This window comes from Xenopus laevis, chromosome 5L, assembly GCF_017654675.1.
Source record: "Xenopus laevis strain J_2021 chromosome 5L, Xenopus_laevis_v10.1, whole genome shotgun sequence".
Taxonomy (NCBI): domain Eukaryota; kingdom Metazoa; phylum Chordata; class Amphibia; order Anura; family Pipidae; genus Xenopus; species Xenopus laevis.
In genome coordinates this window covers 80,454,370-80,474,242 of record NC_054379.1, presented here as the reverse complement: position 1 = coordinate 80,474,242, position 19,873 = coordinate 80,454,370, and the positions used below count along the sequence as shown (strand labels likewise).

The 19,873-nt window shown below is 38.5% G+C and overlaps 1 protein-coding gene across 1 annotated transcript in view; it reads left to right on the top strand.

Annotated features, from left to right (window-relative positions):
- Positions 1-19,873, top strand: part of slc16a10.L (solute carrier family 16 member 10 L homeolog) — a 40,577-nt gene continuing 20,704 nt past the window's right edge. Inside the window, exon 1 of the mRNA XM_018263302.2 lies at positions 1-593. Within this exon, the coding sequence (XP_018118791.1) occupies positions 233-593 (361 nt within the window). The 5' untranslated portion in view covers positions 1-232. The remainder of the gene's footprint in view (positions 594-19,873) is intronic.

The window sequence follows — 19,873 nt, the reverse complement described above, 5'->3', positions numbered from 1 at the left end:
CCTTAACAAAATCATGGACTCTCTTATGAAGCCAACAGAGAAAAGCAGAAAGCAGAGTGCACAGGGTGGCAGAAATCAGGGCACAGGCGGGGGCAGAAGGGGAGCAGGTATCTCTGCACACCAAACTGACTTGCAAAGTACATAGGGACCGGTAGCAGCAGGCAGACGAGTGAGCTGTACAGGGACTGGTGTATTGTTTCTTTCTCTTACAATTACTACGTGTCAAGCAGAGATGACAGTGGAACAAGTAGGGTCCCCAGCTGAGGGGAAACAAGGACTGGGAGCAGAGGAGGAGGAGATGTTCCCACTCAAGTCTGTGGAAGGGAAGGAGAATGGGGAGTTGGGCCCGGTAACCACGGAGGGAGAAAAGCTGAAGGCCAATGATGAAGAGGACCCTGAGGCAGCCAAGGACTCCACACAAGAGGACAAGGAGTTCCAGCCCCCAGAAGGAGGCTGGGGATGGATGGTAATGGTGGCTGCAATGTGGTGCAATGGCTCAGTGTTTGGCATCCAGAACGCATGTGGGGTGCTGTTTGTGTCACTCATTGAGGTGTTCGGCTCCAAAGATGACCCATCGCTGACGTTTAAAACAGGTGAGTGCTGGCACACGTGCTGACTATCACTGTGATACATGGAACCCTAGGGGCTCACAACCTGCGTCTGTTCTGGCATTTCTGACAGCAGCTGGGGGGGGTGGCATGTTTTACAGACGTATAGTTTTGAATGACACAAGTGAGCATGTGGAGCACGGTGCCTGAGATAGTGGGGATGAAGTCTCTCTAATTGCAGCCCATAACATGCCTGATTAGTTATTGTGGAATTGTGCTCTTACAAGTGTGGAACTCAGTCACTAGCTTAGATTATGACTGCTCACATATGTGTAACCTGTGGGTTTACAAAGATGTGAAAATACAACTTCCAGCAACCCATTGACAGCCAAAGAGTCCCAGTGGAAGTCAGAGGGTTTGTGTTGTAGTGTGTGGGGCAATGGTATTATTGGCAAGCGTATTTATTATGTGCAGGGACTGCTGCTAGCACTGACGTGATACTTTCCTGTGCATAGGGGCCTGCGCTGTGTACTCTGCTCCTTCTTTCTCTAACCACACGCGGATGTTTGCCTTTCCCTTTACCTCTGACACCAATTTTTCAGTGAAGCCATGTGTCACTAGGCTGATGGGCTCAACCGGTTTGGGAGGGGACAACCATGTCCATTCTGCATCTTGTATGCATATGTTTTTTCAAGACTGTGGATACTTTGTGCATGAAAGGGGAACCGGCTGCCTAAACTGGGGACCACAGGGGAGAATATTATGTACTTACTATTCTTTTCATTGTCTTTATCCACATACTGTACCACATAAAACACATCATCCATCCCACTGAGTGCATATTATTTCTTTGTTGTTAGTACAATAACCAAATTTAACCTATGATAATCGTAATCATCTATCTCCATCAAACTTCTATATGTCTTCCTTATTGTATTCTTGTTCTGATCTATCTATCACTTATCTATCATCTGTCTACTGTATCTATCTTTCATTTATCTATATATCTATTATCTATCATCTATCTTTCTTTCATGTATCGATATATCTATTATTTATCTATCTTCGATCTATCTAGCTATCATCTATATATCTTTCATTTATCTATCTATCTATCTATTATCTGTCATCTATCTTTCTTTTATTTATCATTCTATCTATTATTTATCTAGCTATTGTCTATATATATATATATCATGTATCTATCTATCTATCTATCTGTCTGTCTGTCTGTCTGTCTGTCTGTCTGTCTGTCTGTCTATCAACTTATCACAGGTTTTTAGAGCCAGTGGCAGTGGCTAAGAACCTCAGAATGACTCTTTTTGTAGATTAGCCTAGTGACTCTGAATGACAAGTTACTCTATTATATAATTAAATCTCTTTATAAAACACTGAATTGTGGGACCTTCTGTATAGACACCCACAGAAAGTCGCACCAATAGGTGAGTAAGAAAAGTAGAAATCATTACAGACTTTTGAATTTCATGCTTAAAACACTTTATCAGAGGATCGGTGCTGCCATCAGGGTGTTAGAGGGGGTACTGAAGTTAAGGGCCCATGCAGAGGGAGCCCCAAAGACATAAAAGTGTAAGTCACAGGGTGAAGGGCACGGTTCTTGTATAATGGGTATGATCGTGGTGAATCAGGGGTGTGGTCATGTGTCCATGCATCCATAGGTTTTTATTTTGAGTTTTCTATTGGGCTTCATTCTATTTGGTGGCAGGGTATTGTGCTCAGTGGTGCTTAAAGGAATTGTTCAGTATAAAAATAAAAACTGGGTAAATAAAAAATGTTTTCAATATATTTAGTTAGCCACAAATGTAATGTATAATGGCTGGAGTGAGTGGATGTGTAACATAATAGCCAGAACACTACTTCCTGCTTTTCAGCTCTTGGTTTCCACTGATTGGTTATCAGGCAGTAACCAATCAATGACTTGAGGGGGGGGGCACATAGGTCATAAATGTTGCTTTTGAATCTGAGCTGCATACTGAGGTTCAATTGCAAACACTGAACAGTTATGTCCCAAGTGGCCCCCCTTAAAGTAGCTGACTATTATGTTAGACATCCGCTCACTCCAGCCTTTTAAGATTACTGAACTGTTCCTTTAAGATGCTGAACCTGGTTGTGAAGATTTTATCCACACTGGAATCTTATTCCCAAACTTTATGTCCTAAGGATGCAATGGCAAAATAAATGTATGTAGGAACAGCTACACCAATGCTGTTGTGTGTTGTTTAATTAAGACAACATGTTCGAGCTGTAGGCTCTTTTTCAAGTGTTACAAATATTGTGCCCAGGTGACCAATGGGTTAATCAAATGACCCGCTATACCTATGTATGGGGCCCCTGTGATTCCTAACGGCAGCCCTGTATAAGCTTTCAGCATGAACTGCATTTTGATGTCATTGCTGTGTTCCTATAATATATTCATCTTTTATTAATAATTACCATGAGGCTTTCTGTTAGCTCCTGCTCCTGATGTGGTACAGTTCTCCATTCTCCTAAGCCTGTGGCATGTGCATCTGAGCTTCACATCATTGTTGGGGAACTACCGTTTTATGTAAGATGGGTGCATATTGTTACTTTGTTGATATTTGTATAATCAAAAGCTCCCAGTTTTAACATGTGATTTCATTGCAATCATCTATCTCCATCTGCCTTCCTTATTGTATTCTTGTTCTGATCGACCAATGCTTCTGTCATCTGTATCTGTCACATTATTCATCTCGTAGATTTATTGTTGTCTGGATGGTTTTCTTAATAGATACAGATCATTAAGTGAGATGCAGTTGTTACAAACCCCACTTTAAGAAGGTGATGCTATTTAGACTGGTTTTATTTTTAGTGACTGAATTCATCATGTGGATCTGTGTATAGGGGGGGGGGACTAGGAATCTATGATGCAGACAGCCCCATGTGCTCAGGCTTATAAGCAGTCATATACACTAACAAAGTAACTGCTGGTTTTCATGAGATGAGGTTAAGATTCTTTTTTGTTCTATGGAATGTTTGTTCTGTCTATGTATTGATCCACTTTTGCTTTCGGCAGGCCTGCAAGGCATGCATTCTGCTCCTTTCCCTTGCGTATCAACCCTAGCCAAGTTTACCCTTCCCCCATCAAACAACTAAGGGCCAAAATAGCACAGTGACTAGTGTAGTTTTCTGTGTTTATCCAAAGTGAGATTAGGGGAGCAAGAAAGAAAGAAATATTGCACAAGCCATAGGCAATTTCAGGAGTGTGTCACTTTGCACATTGTTAACATACTGTAATGACTTTGGTGGCTAAAATACAAGAATAACAATTTCAGGACATGTTTAAAATTGCTCAAATGACTGAAACAAAGTAAAAAAATAAAAGCAGCCTTTTTTGTGGTATATTGTGTTAATGCAGGGTTATGACTCAATCACCCAAACAGCCACAATGTCTCCTGACTGCAGGATAATGCCAACACTGCATGTCTCAAAAAAAGCAGCTGTTAAGCAGACACTAAAATAATCGCAAAAGGTAATCAATGCATTTAGCATGTATGTTCCTCAGGGCCTTACAAGTCACTTTTATATTATTCTGGGCCTGATGGTATACATTTCTGCTTTTAACATTGGCACAACATCCTAAGAAATAACTGACACTGTTTTATCTTGATGAAATCGAAGATGTAGTTCCTCCTAGAGGGCCTTTTTCTTTGAAATGCAAAAGTACACAGGAGAAATTCTTATTCTTGATCAAATTACAGAAAAAATAAACTCCTAGATCAAAAACTACATACCAAAAGTAAAAGTAAAGAAACCCTAAAATATATAAAAGAAGGACAAAGTTTGTTTGTTAGCATTCCCCTTCTACTACACTGCCACACAAATGTATTAAAGTGGAACTGTCTCTGATATAGACATGCACCCAGGGCCCGATTTGTCTAAAGGCCACCTAGGCCCGGCCTAGGGTGGCAGGATTTTAGGGGCCGGCATGCTGCCCAACCACACCCACATTGATTCAAAAACAGCGGGGATGCGCTGGAGATACAACCATTTTGTTAAATTTCTCATGCGCCAATCCCCATTGCTCCGTCCAGAGGGGCGACGAACAGCAGTGGACCTATGGACGCCCACTATGTAAATCTGGCCCTGCATGCACCGAAAGCAGTGTACTGGATTATTTTATGAGATAATGGCTTATTAATGTGCTTCATTAAAGGGGTTTTTCCCCTTTAAGTTAACTTTTAGTATGTTAGTGAATAGCCAATTCTGAGCTCTTAATAATTTATTTGTATAGTCTTTTCAATTATTTCTCTTCTTCTGATTCTTTCCAGCTTTCAAGTGGGGGTCACTGACCCCATCTAAAAAACAAATGCTATAACAATACATTTGTAAGGCCACAAATGTATTATTATTGCTACCTTTCTTTTCATAGTTTTTGAATTATTTGCCTTATTCCTTTGGCTGTTTCCAGTTCTCAAAGGGTACACATTTATAGTTATTGCTACTTTTTATTTCTATTCAAGCCTCTCCTATTCATATTCCACTATCTTAGTCAAATCAATGCATGGTTGCTAAGGTAATTTGGAGTCTAGCAACCAGATTTCTGAAATTGCAAACTGGAGAGCTGCTGCATAAAAAGCTAAATAACTCAAAAACCACAACTAATAAAAAACGAAAACCAATGACAAATTGTCTCATAATATCATTCTCTACATCATACTAAAAGTCAATTTAAAGGTGAACAGCCGCTTTAAACTATTTCTTCCTACTGCAAAAACCATATTCATGCTGTTTGCCAGTTGTCAAGTACCTGTACACATTTCTGATTTGTTCTGAAACAGAGTAGGCTAAATTGGTTTGCAGCTCACAGTGTGTGTGTTTGTTGCAGTTAACTCACACATAAATTGTTCAATGTATAAACATCTGTAAGAAAAGTTTTTTTTTTAATATGTTTTCCACATTTAAGAGATTTATGATTATAACAAAATATCCCTCTTTAAAAGAATGTTACTGGACCCAACAACAAAAATATTTCAGCAGCCTCTACAAGTGATGTTGAAAGTGATCTGATCTGTTTATTAAAGAAGGTCTCTGCACTCTTAAAATGCCCAGAAGCCTTGTTTTTTTCATTATATCGTTGCTTACACTTACCTATTTATTATTTTCTTCTTTTTTACTTTTTGCTTATTCATTAATACTTTTTAAACCGTTTCTTAACTCTTTTCTTTCGTTTTTCACTTGCAGTCAAACCCCACATATGTTTTCTGTTACAGTTGCTCTTCACATCCAGTTATTGCTCAATAAATGAAGTTCATTTACTGTAAGTTAACCTATTAATGCATGGTAACTTTTCTTGCTTTGCATACTGCTAACAGCAAAGAATGAAAGTGCAAACTCACAGTAAGTACGGGAAATAACATACAACATATTGCAGAGGAGATATTAACTTCAAGAACAGAATAGTATACTTCAATAACAGAACACTGACATAGCTCTTACCCATACTTCCCAACTGTCCCATTTTCTACAGGACAGTCCCAGGCCCCTGAAATGTTCTCCAGTTTCTCGTTGATTTCTTGCTCCGACGCCAGAAAAAGATACAAAGTTTCAGAAACCTAATTAAAATAAGAGGCTTTTTGGCAGAGAGCCCAGAATATTCAGCAGCTGCACTTGAGATACTTTTATAAGAATTTAACATAAGCAAATATACAGTTGTAACAATTTAATTTCCAAATATTTCCAAATATTCTTTATTATTTGTTGTAACAATTTAAGATAAGCAAGGTCTCTTGGGAGAAATGAGACTGGCAGCTTAAACGGCAATTTACTTTCATTAGCAAAACTGTATGCACTGGGGAGAGACAGGACCATTTGACTGTATTCACTAGGGGGTTTAGGAAGGGCCTATTACAGAGATATAATCTGATATATGTTTTTAACTTCGGTCAGAAATCACTTTTAACCTGTTTTGGTGCTAATAAACTGTAACATTTACACATTATCATTGCAAATCCTGCTAAGCGCATTGATACAGCACAAAGGTTTTCCTTCCTATTATTCCTTTAAACCTAGAAATATTTGGTGAAGATTCATATGCATAAATGCACTGTGTTATACAAGCATACACTGCAAAGCTGTTCTTGAAAAACTGTAACCAAACAAAAATTACGCACCTAGAAGGGTTGCTATCTTACATTGTATACAATTGCAAATATATATATATAGCTTTTTCCACAAAGGCAGTTTTTTTACCCTCAAAATTAAGAAATAGCCATTTTATAGGTAAAATGTAATTAATTTATATTCCAGTCCAGGCCTGTGGCTCTCCAGCTGTCGATTTACAATTCCCAGCGTCCCTCAACATCCTTAGCTGTCACATTTGGAAGCTGTAACAGCTGTACAGGCAACAGTTTCAAAATGTGTGACGGTGAAATCATTTCAGTTGTGTTAGCTGAAAATAACATTAGCTGTCCTCATGTTGGGCTTATATGCTAGGGTTGTAGGAAAATGTGCCAGACAAGATAGGAATGGAAAGGAAACTACTCATTTCTGTAAGTTAAGGATTCTGTGTAGCACAGAAATGAATCAATTTGAACCTACGTTTTTTTAATGGAACCTTCATTTTGCCCTGAAAAGTGATTACAGATATTGGATCCATTATTTGGAAACCTGTTATACAGAAAGCTCTGAATTACATGATGGTCATCTCCCATAGACTCCATTTTAAGCAAATAATTCAATTTTAAAAATGGTTCCATTTTCTCTGTAATAATTAAACAGTACCTTATACTCAGTGTCGGACTGGCCCGACGGGAAACCGGGAAAAAACCTGGTGGGCCATGACACTCATGGGCCCCCGCCGGGCCAGACCCCTCTTCTGATATAGGAATGCTAAAAAAAAGTTTTCTTTTGGTGCCGCGCAGTGCCGTCTGCGCATTTACTGTGTGCGCATTCATGCGTGTGGCCTGATCGGCGCCTCAGATTAGGGGGGCCAGAGGGGGCCCTGGACAGCGGTCCCGGTGGGCCCATGGCCCCCTAGTCCGACCCTGCTTATACTTGATCCCATCTGAGATTTAATTAATCCCTATTGGAGCCAACAGGGCCAGAAGAGGCATGTGCCTCACTCGTACTGGTCTGTTAGCCCCGTAAATGATAGAAATGACAGAAAGCTCCCTTATCCAGAAAGTCCCAAGTCCTGAGAATTCTGAATAGCAGTTCTTGAACTGAACCCACATTGCTAAACTATGAGTTTAAACTCAGGAAACTCACTAACAAGACAAAATGGAAAAAGCTTAGTAATTTGAAATAGGAATGTTTCCAGAGTAGAAAAAAAAAGTCCAAGATCTAGGCTCAAGTCCCTGTAGCCACCTGCTGCTTACTGCACAGGGGTAACCATAGATCCAAAAGCAACAATGTGCAACAAACCAGTGATAATACTTTGAAAAATGTTTTTATTAACCTGCCTCACATAAATAATGTTTGTACATTTCACCCCTGATGTGCCCTTTAATAAACCTAATGTGAAATACAGTGCAGATTACTACTAAAGTTTTGCTCATCTCTGTTTATGGGCAAAATTTATCAGAAACATTTATGTAAATAGTTGGATGAAATTTGTTTTGGCCAACCTACCGGTTCATAATATTTACCCAGTTATTTCATGTATTTTTATATTTCTGTAAAATATTGTGGAGTCATAAAAGATGGAGGCCAGGCACTACTAGATAAAGGACTGAATTTACATGAGTTTTGTTTGTAGATTCTCCAGTGTTTACTAAACAGTGATACATATAAACATTAATAAAATAATAAAAACTGCAGTGATGTAGTTGGATGATTCTGAAAATGTTTGAGACAAGAGGGTTCATTTATTGAAGACTTGGGGGCAGATTTACTGAAAGGGCGAAGTGACTAACGCTGGCGAAGATTCGTTACCGCTTTCAGGCACTTTGCCGATTTACTAATGGGCGTAGGTGTAACTTCACTAGCGAAAGAGACAGATGCTAGAGCTCATTCACACTCTATCATGGGCGAATTGTTGCTCTGGCAAATGAACGTTACTCTGCAAATTCACTAAGATGCAGATTTTACTGGATGTTACCTGTTCTGCCAGACTTGCCTTCGACAACTCAGACCAGACGAAGTGCACTGGAGTGCATAGATCTTTCTGGCATATTTTTCCTTTATTCAGAGTGATAGCCTGCAAAAGTTTTTGAAACTTTTTTGGGTAACCATGTTCCCCCATACATTTTCTAACATATGGAACATAAACTATACAGTGGGCTCATGTGTAGGGCAATATAACAACTCTATTTTATTTATTAAGGTTCCCTGGACTTGTGTAGTGTAATGTATTTGCTGCAACATATACGTGCATTTAACTTTATCATTTCCCGCCATATGCAAATTAGCCAACGCTAGCGCAAAGTAGCGCCAAAGTAATGCTAGCAAAAATTCACCGTTCTTCGGCGCCCTGGACGCAACTTTGCATTTTAGTAAATTACCATTGTTTGAGTGAATAACAGTGTTGCAATGGCTGTTAAGCCGTCACTGGCGAATTTTCGCAGGTTAGTGAATCTGCACCTTGGACATAAGTGCGAAAGCATTAAGGGAAGTGAAATTGCAAAAATAGTGCACATTAAGAAGCCTTACTGTGCTCTACACCTAGTGCAGGCCGCAGTGTTTGTGAGTGCAAAGAAGCCCTGTCCATACCACCTGCCATAAGTTTGCCTCTACCATCCCCAGCCTGCTCCTCATGATTACAGCTCTTCTATTTATATAGATGTCCGCCCCCAGGTCAAAGTGCAGGGGATGGTGTAAGGGTGGTGGCAGACGGGGAGATCTATGGGAGATGCCTTCCTGTAATTCAGAGCTTTGTGGATAACGGATCCAATACCGGTATATGTTTATTTACATGCTGTTAATTGTGCACACAGTGATGTACAGCAGAACAACACATTAATAAAACAATCAGTGTTCAATACTATAATAAAAGCCGATAAATATAAAGTAAAGTTACGTTCAAGATTAAGTTCTTAGTGTTAAATAGACAAGCAGAAGGAGGTTCCTGCCCTGTAGAGTTTACAATCTAATTATTATGTTAAAATATTGCTTGAGAAATAGACATTGCTGCACTGAAAGGCTACAATTTATTCATCTCACTAATAAAGGTATCATAGATAATCTATATTCTGTTAGATAAGAGTGACACTAAATTATTAAAACTGCTGCAGACCGATTAGGAATTCCAAACACTTGGGGGCAAATTCACTAACCTCTAGAAATTCGCCAGCGACGGCTTCACTCACATCGCAACAGATCGCCAGGCGAAAATTCGCCAGGACAACGCTAATTCACTAAAATGCGAAGTTGCGTCCAGGGCGCCGAACGTTGGCGAAGTTTTGCTAAATTTGAGTGGACGTATATGTTGCAGCAAATACATTACACTACACAAGCCATGGGAACCTTAATAAAAGAAAATAGAGTTGTTATAATGCCCTAAACATGTGCCCAGTGTATAGTTTATGTGCCATATGTAAGGAAATGTAGGGGGGTACCCTAAAAAAAATTAACAATCTTTTGCAGCCTATAACTCCTATCTACTCTGTTGCACTTTGCCTGGTCTGAGGTGGCGAAGGCAAGTCTGGCGCAAGAGGTAACGTTCAGTAAAATCCGCATCTTTGTAAATTTGCGGAGTAACGTCCATTCGCCAGATTGAAAATTCACCATGAGTGCAAAGTACCGCTAGAGTCTATCTCCTTCACTGGCGAATTTTTGCCAGCGTTAGTCACTTCATCCTTTAGTAAATTTGCCCCATGGCGACTTGGTGACCATAGACGCACAGTTTTATATGTTTCATATGATATTTGGTGTGTGTTTGGTGGAAGATGAGCCGTTACATCTATGGTCACCTTAAGGGACATGCGTATTTAGAGACAAAGTCATGGTCTTATCAGTATTAATCAAGTAGGAAACACACATTTCTCACATATCTACATATATAACAACTTTAAAAGATGCCATTATGTGTCCATCATATACCAAATGTAAAATACATCCAGCTATTAAAAAGTGATTATTATGTCACTTAATTACAGATCCACATAGTGTATAAAATCAGTATACATTGAATACATCTCTTCAAACCAAAAACTAAAAAATGAAGAGAAATTGCACATTGTTTTAGAAGAAGAGTTAATCTGAGCAGGCACTTTAAAGAGCATTTTCATATATGCTTTTTATGAGATTTGGCTTTAGTAGTTTAAAAATACCTCCATATAAACGTTTTGTTATTTTAGGCCACATATTAAAATGTCACAAATGCAACAAAGTGACTGTTTTTAACAGTCAAGTTTATTTGAACAGCTGGAAAAGTTTGATGGACATTGCACGTGAACTGTGAATGGAAAGGAAGCAAATGACCATTCTTAATCCCTATTATGTCAGTTCACTGACAGGGATAAAGGAATTATTGGGGACTAATCTATAGATAATTGCTTGGATTTGTTGTGGAGGATTAGGAAACAGAGCAGTTTAGTGAGAATGTTCAGTCTGTCTGAGCCAATGGTCATTTCTTAAGAAATTAACTGTGAATGGGAGAGTGCAATAAGCCTAGAGTCTGGCTCATGTCAAAATGAAAGCTTGCAAATCCTAGCACATGTCAAAGTGTGTATCAGTGTCTTGGGAGTGTGGAAGCAGTTTCATTTGCATGTCAAGGTATGCGAAAGAGAAGAGACCCCAGTCACAGATACCACTGTAAGTGAGGCATATACTGTATCAATTTATGTCTTAACATTGCCAATGTTTTTGTCATATAGACACAGGTTATAATATGCTTGCAAAATATTACATTCAGTAATGGCACCTAACAATGTTGTTTAAAGAAAGAGGTGAGCAAACCACCAGGATAGTAGTCGGCCCAGTTTTCCTTCTTGTACTGATGGGCATTACGTCCCGCGTTCCCCTGTGGTCCGTTTTTTTCTTAGATGTGTACTGTACTGCACTATAGGGAAATACAGGCTGTGTGTTCGTTCTGTGTTCCCCTGCACAAGGGAAACTGACCACAGAGAAATGCAAAATGAAACACGTCAGTATCAGCCCCAATAATTCTATTGGCCTGTGCAGTGGGAAGGGCACATGCACTGTGAATGCAGCTGGTTGTTAAGCAGTCAAACTGCCTAAAATATATGTCTAGATTACAGGTAGGGAAATAAATACCGGCCTTCCTATATTTTTGTGGTTTTTCCCTATAAATAACGTTGGCATCAAACAACATTTTTACCGGCCAGGCCGGTAAAATACATGCCGGATGGCAACCCTATTTACAGGTAATGGCACAGAGGTGTTCTTTCTTCCCATATTCCTCTCATGGAGAACTATGCAAAACGAAGGACACTTCCCTCCCAGTAGCTATTTACAAATCCGTTGTATCTGAAGTTTTCCTGTCTCTGGCACATTGTAACACAAATCATATTTCTAAGTCATATTCACTTTGTGGCAATTAAGTGCATTTACTTCCTATACGTCAGATTGTAATGTAGATAATACTAGAGAAGGTCATTTCAGTTTCAAAAAAGCTTCGGAAAATTTTACATAAAATATATTTTATGTGCAATACAGGTATGGCACCTTTTATCCAGAATGCTCGGGACCTGCTATTTCTGTAATTTGGATCTTCATACCTTAAGTCTACTAGAAAATCATGTAAACATTATTGGCTGGTTTTGCTTCCAATAAGGATAAATAATATATTAGTTTGGATCAAGTACAAGGTACTGTTTTATTATTACAGAGAAAAAACTTATTTTTAAATATTTGGATTATTTAGATAGAATGGAGTCTGTGGGAGATGGCCATTCTGTAATTCGGATAACGGGTTTCCGAAATAACAGATCCTATACCTGTACCACCGATACAGGGTAGAAACAGAGAATGAAAAATCAAGAGTCGTGTCTAAAGGAGGGGCTTCACGTGTGAATGTTTAAATGAAAAGAGAGAAGATATTTAAAGAACGAGGGAGATTACACGTATGGGTGAGAGAAGTTAGAGGTTAAAATCTAATTCTATACCAATACTGTGTGAAGCTGAATGCCAGTGTTAAATTAGGTATCTGAAGTAAAAAGTAATGCAAAGTTGAAAAGTTTCTACAGTGTCTTTGAAGGTTGGTGTTTGGCACCTTCTAGCACCAACTGGAATGTGCTTCTTCTAACTGCTGTCAGAGTTAGACTATTAATAATGTAAGCTTTCACAATGGGAGCCAACTTTATTATCAGTTCGGCTCTGGTACCAGTGAGAATAACACCGCCTAGTGAGCTCTAGATGGTGCAAAAATATTTAACCCCTTCCCCTATGTATTATGTAATACTGAAATAAAGTCCCTGATTCGGGGTGGGGAGGGTTGTGTTAACATTATAGTTCCAGGGAAGTTAATACTGCTTTCTCTAACGCTGTCAAGGGATGGCAGATTTTGCAAATTTAGGGCAAGAGTTTGGAGCCATTGTTTGCATGGGTTACAAAGGATTCTTTCTAGTGATTAGGCAACTGGCTTAATCAATAAAAAGAAAAAAAAAATATTTGTTTTTACTGGCTCCTCTTGACTTTTTATATAATAATTAGTAGACCAGTGAAGCAGCTACAATTTATTGTAAGAACTTATTTGTCTTACATATTTCCAGGGACTAGGTCATTCCTTATTGAAATGGTGGGAATTAGAAAAGCTGTTTGAAAAGTGCTTGTAAAATATTTCCTTATTTGCTTTGGGAAAGATAAAGCTTGATATAGAGGGCACACACCTGTGGTACTCACTGGCTCACTGATAACAACAGGCGGTATTTAAGGTACTGCTTTTACATTCTTCTTCCAACTTCTGGTTTGCATATAAAATGGTATTAGTTGTAAAGTATGTCTTGTTTGTGAGCATGCCTTTGGTTTTTAATAAGAGATGGCCGAACATTTTTTATTAGAGTTTCAGAGGTATTAAAATTGAACTGGTAAACCTACAGGGCAGTGAGTGCTTCACTGTACAAAAAAAAAACCCTTGTGGCCGACTGCATTGTAAGTAGCAGTGCAGCAACTATGTACAAAGCTTTCTACCTCTGGCTTGCCCTTTATTGTAATGGGAAAGACATGATCTGTGGCCCTTCCAAGAGAACTATATTACCTCTGTCCATGACACAAGTCAGTAGCTACAGGAAAAGGCACAAGAAAGCAAACCATGTGGGTTAATGTTCTTCTTTTTAAATCTGCTCTAATGTTGGGAACAGTTTTAGTTTCCGGTTTTAGAAGAATCAATAGCATCTCTTATGCTACAGCATTCACTTACCTGTGCACAAGTAATCATTACTAGTTCACCTAAGTGGGCAGCTGTATATTGCTACTATTCTGTATGTACACAAAGGCACTACTAAATGTATCTTTCTTAAAAGAAGATGCAGATTAGCAATAGGAAATAAATACAGTATTTGTATCCATTAATATATGTAAATGATCATATGCATTTTGTGCACAGAAAGGGTAGAAACATGGTGATACAGTATATTACATGTGCTAATGTTGCATTGTTGCATTGTAGCAAACTACAAGGAGTTCTGCTATCACTTTTCTTACTTCAAGCACCAGGCAAGCAAACCCTGTTGCAGTTCAGTTGAGGTTGTAAACCTATACCCCCAATGGGAAACTTGGTTGAATTTTTGGCAAAAATTTTAAAAGGTGATACAGTTTTACATTCCACATTCCCAAATCAACACAAGAACAGGGTGGGAAAGTATGGATGAACCTTTCACAGTAGATCAATGTAGATCACAGTACATCTCTTGACAATAATCTGAATTTCTCAACTACGATATTTATAGTTCTTTAGTAGACTGCTCTATGTAAAACCAATAACTTTGGAATAAATATCAGAGAACCAGATTATTGCCAGATGTTGTTTTAGGACATTCTTCCTATGTAATAGTAATCATAGCCGTAGGAAACGCAAAATGTTCTCTGATCTCAAATTTCTTCCACATGTTTCCTGTGAAGTATTCCTTCTGTGGAATTCTGGATTTGTGTTGCGAAAACCTTGTCCTGTGCAAACCATGTGTACACATGCAGATTTGAAGGTGTGCAAAAAGACTGTGTATACTTTACATGTAATGTAATGTAATACATTGTTCTATCATCTAGCTGTGCATATGGAGTGGTCCATTGATACAACATTCTTGTTTATGATCCATCCAGCACTACTGGATGAAAGGTATCGGTCTATCTATATATATATATATATATATATATATATATATATATATATATATATATATATATATATATATATATATATTCGGGTGACTACGGAAAACGAATCGCCGTGTGTCATTAGCGCCGGCGTTTTTTTTTCATTTTAGCCGGCGCAGAGTGAGGGAAGGCGTTTGGCCTTGCACAGCAGTTGCGCCCATTTTTACATTAATACAATTGCAACTGCACTTGTAAATGAGTCCTAAGGGCATGGACACACATGAGGTTTTTCCGGTGGTTTTCTGGCATGGTAACGTGGCGCGGTTTTTAAAAATGTCGACTGCCGCGTAAATACGCTTAGCATTTTCAAGCTTAGGCAATGGCACACTATGTTAGCGTATTCAGTTCGGTCAGTTTTGCTTTATACCGTGCCGGAAAGCCGCATGTGTTCATGCCCTATTGAGATTTCATTGCATGCTCTACCTAGTGGCATAATATAAATTGACCTGGTATAGTGCCACCCAAGGCAAGGTTATCCACTTTCCAATCGCTGAAATGGAAATATTCCATGGATGCACTAAGCATCTCTGAGCACTAACACCTAAATCTTAAGATATAGAAAGAAACAAAATAGAGAAAAAGGGATTGTCTCAGACTAGCAAATGAATTGTTAAACAGGAAAACATGGTTATATATTTTACAAGTGGTTTTCAAAACATGTTAATAAATAGGAAGCAAAGGGCAACACAAGGAGGTGTAAAGAATTCAGACTTTTATGTGTGCTTGAAATACATAAAAATACATAGGACAAACGTAAGGCAATTGTAAGGACTAAATTGCCCCCAAACAAGATCACCCAATGGTTAGCATTATTAAAGGAGAACTAAAGCTTAACTAAAGAAGTAGCTAGAAATGTTGCACATTATGTTTTGTGCTTCTGTACCAGCCCAAGCCAAGTATCACAGCGTTAAACTGCAAGTAAGACGCTGCCTCAGGACAAGCAGCAGAGATCAAAGATTGTTGTTTCTACTACTTTTCTTTTTCATTCAATACATTTTTCACATTCCTATACATATTTGTGTGTGTATATGTTATTTATAAGATCAAATGTGACATGCACAAGACTCATGCAATACTTTAAATCGTATATAAATCCCAAGGAACACAAATACTGCACGGAAATGATCTAACACAGTCATAAGACAGCTGAACCAGCCTAGATGAATGTTATCTCTGTAACTGTGATGGTGGCCTTCAAGTTTGTCTAGTGTATCCCTATTCCTCTCTGATTTGGTCAAAGACCCATGTAGAATAAGTACATAATAATATCCATAACCAGTGGAGATATTACTGGGCCCCACAGCAGGCCCCTACAGAGGTTAACCTGTTTTACCAATATTTATTGAAATTATATATGAATTAGGGCCTCATGGGGCCCCTATACCTCCTGGACCCCCCACAAGCCGCAGGGTCTGCTTCCTCTGTAGTTACATTCCTGTCCATAACGCTTCCATGAATCTACTGTGATCTCTTATTGGTTTTTGTAAGTAATGTGTGTGTGTTTTTATTAACCTGTGGGTCAGCAGGTAGAGAACAGTAGAGACAGTACAACAGACAGAGGGTTCCTGTCTACAATTAAAAAATGTGCAACAGTGTGCAAACATACAAACTTTTTGAAGGTATTGGGGAACTAAAAGTCTTTAAAGGAGAACTAAAGCTTAACTAATGAAGTAGGCTAAAAATGATGTACATTATGTTCTGGCCTTCTGTACCAGCCCAAGGCAACCACAGCCCTTTAGCAGTAAAGATCTGTGTCTCCCAGTAGCTCCCCATCTTCTTTTCTGCTGATTCACTGCACATGCTCTGTGCTGCTGTCACTTATTGAGCTTAGGGACCCACTCACAATATACAGTACACATAGAATAGAAATGTCACAATATAAGGCTGATTAGTAATTAATACAGATAATTACTACCATGGCCAGAAAGTGTAGGCAGAGTAGGCACATGCCTAGGATGCAAAGCTGGGGGGGGGGCGCCTACCCCATGTCCGGTCCCCTCTCTCATTGCCTGCCGCTGATATTTCTTGTGTAATTGCGCTTCTGAGCATGCATGCATGCATGCACGCCGTTACGCGCATGCGCACTTGAGCGCCAATTTAAGCATGTGAACTCGTGCACAATTTGCACATGCTCAGCCTGTGCCGTATTCGGCCTGGTTGCCTAGAGCTTATATTTCAGACCAACCTCATTTTCTGCTGGATAATTTGCGACGACCCCTAAATTTAGCTTCTCAACAGCTGCTCAGAGCCCACTGAGCATGTGAGTGTTGCAGACACTTTCCAAGATGGTGACCCCATGTGATGAGTTTGAAGTCCTGGATCATTGCTGCTATTGAGAAGCTGAAACTTTAGGCTGGTGCAATAAGTTCAGTATATAAAATTTAGCATTTTTAACCATATTAATTTTTAGGGTTTAGTTCTCTTTAAAAAAAAGTTATGCTGTAGAGCCCAGTAGCTTTTAAGAATTTTGTGCCACTATAGTTTGGCTCCTGTATATGAGGGTATAAAGGGTATGTAACTATGCATGTGTTTTTTTTGAGAGGCGTACTAAATTAATTCCACTCACAACATAGGAATCCCACATTCATGGCAATCAGTTCAGTAAAATACTTAGGGTAATGGCACATGATGTGTTTCCTATACAATCTGCTAACACTTTGTGTATGCAATAATATAAATTTATGTAATACACGTGTTACTGCACAAATGGGGGTGAATTAGGCTCCAAAAAATGCACACATAAGTTTTTTCTGTCCAAAATCTGCCCTGTACTCAGCAACAGGGGGATGATTTTCATATGACACAGGGGCATCAGCAGGCTTTTTCTGACATTTGTATAGGCTACTGGCTGGTGTTGAATACGCCTTGATATGACCAATCTGGGAACATACTCTGTTTCACCATCACTGGCACAGGTGGCACAGAGATTAATATTTTATTGTTATCCATGAATCTCTCTTTATAAATGTTTCTGATTATGATCTAGCCAGAAGAGAATTTATGGCTAAATGTTGGATGACATTATATTTCGATTGTAGCTTTAGGTTCATGCAGGTTTAACGACTTATTCTCATTTACTTTGCGATACAAATTCTGGAGCGCTAAGCATAACGTTGTCACCAAATGCAATTCCCATGGGGCAAGGTGCAAAGTGCAGATAACTTGATGTTTTGCCTCAGGGATTATTTTATCAGTTTTGCATTGCTAAAGTTCATAGTGCAGCTTCTTGCTAGATTGTACCAGATAAAGATTTTTTTTTTTAAAGGAAAAATGTCTTGCCAGCAGCTTTAATATAACAACTTGTGTTCGTTTTATAACACTGTCGCTCTACTTTTTGACATCAGGGGAGAGCACAGAATAATTTCTTCATATGGTGAAAAGCATTATGGACCTGCATGTTTAGTAAATGGTTAAATGGGGGAAATTAAATTAAAAAGTAGCTGTTTAATCATTAATTCTTATCATCTGGGAATATACAGGTGCATTGATAAAGTAAGAGCACATTTTAGAACCACTTTTTCTTTGTCAGATTGGGTAGGATTGCCATTAGTTTTGGCATGCTGATGCAATGTGCAAAGAAAACCCTTGAACCTCATCAATGTGGGTTTTAATTATAAGGCTCCCTTGAGTCCTCAGGCTGTACTTTGCATCTAGAGGGAAAATGCACACAGTTCATGAAAGCTCACATGGTGCAATTTGCAAGGAGCATATAAAGGCACAAATGTCTGACTTTTAAGTAGGGATGCACCAAAGCCAGGATTCAGTATAGTATAATCAGCCATTTCAGTAGGATTCAGATTCAGGCAAATCCATCTGCATCCTTAAAATCACATGACTTTTTGTCAAGTGAACATGGGAGTAAATTTTTTTTTAACCAGACACTGCGTGCGGTTCTCTTTAGGGTTTGGATTCAGTTTGGCTTTAACTTTCATGAAAGAATTTGGAATTTGGCCGATTCTCAAATTAGTGGATTTTGTGCCTCCATACTTTTAAGTAAATATCATATCAGAATAAACACAGTGGAAATGTACATTTTGCAAACATCAAACATAAAATGGTGTTAAGTTCTATAAGGGCCCAAACAAAGATAAATGGATGTGCAGAAAGGATTATTTGCATAGGTGCTTTGCATAATTTAAAAACAGAGTAAGGCCTCTGTATCTTTAAAATGAATTTACTATTGACTAACACTTTCTGCTAATCAAATAACGTACAGGAGAGTGTGTAGAAGTTTGTGTTTGCATTTTATATTGATTCCAGTATCGACCCACAATTGCTAACTGTCCCCATTTCCACTCACATCCCTTTGGTTTGTTAGTTTAGCTACACAGAAGACTTTGTTTAGAGGGGTTGTTAATCTTAAAATCAACTTCTAGTATGTTATTAAAGCAAAATTCTGCACTGCAACTAGTCTTTTTTATGCTTTTTTATTTTTTGCATCTTTTAATTACTGTTTGTGTGGCTTTCGTGCTTTCCTTTTTAAAGGGGTTGTCTACCTTTGAGTTAACTTTGTAGAGAGTGATTCATTTTTTATTATTTGTGATTTTTGAGTTATTTGGATTTTTATCCATCAGCTCTCCAGTTTGCAATTTCAGCAATCTGGTTGTTGGGGGTCCAAATGACCCTAGCAACCATGCATTGGTTTGAATAAGAGACTAGAAAAGGAACAGGAGAAGGCCTGAATAGAAAGATGAGAAATAAAAAGTATCAATAAAAATACATTTGTAGCTTCACAGAGCATTTGTTTGTTTGATGTGGTCAGTGGCCCTTATTTGAAAGCTGGGAAGAGTCAGAAGAAATAAATAAAAAAGTATAAGAAATAAAAATGAAGACCAGTTGAAAAGTTGCTTAGAATTAGCCATTCTATAACATACTAAGAGTTAACTTAAAGGTGAACCACCCCTTTAAAACACAGTTATGTTGCTTACAAAAACTATGAATCATCATATCTCAAAGGGATGTTACATTGTGCTCTTCGTTCAGAGCAATTCTCATATGGCAACAGTCTGCTATCTCCTCCTAGTTCTCTGAGAATATATATACTTGCTAGGAAACAAACGTTGGTAATCTTTGTT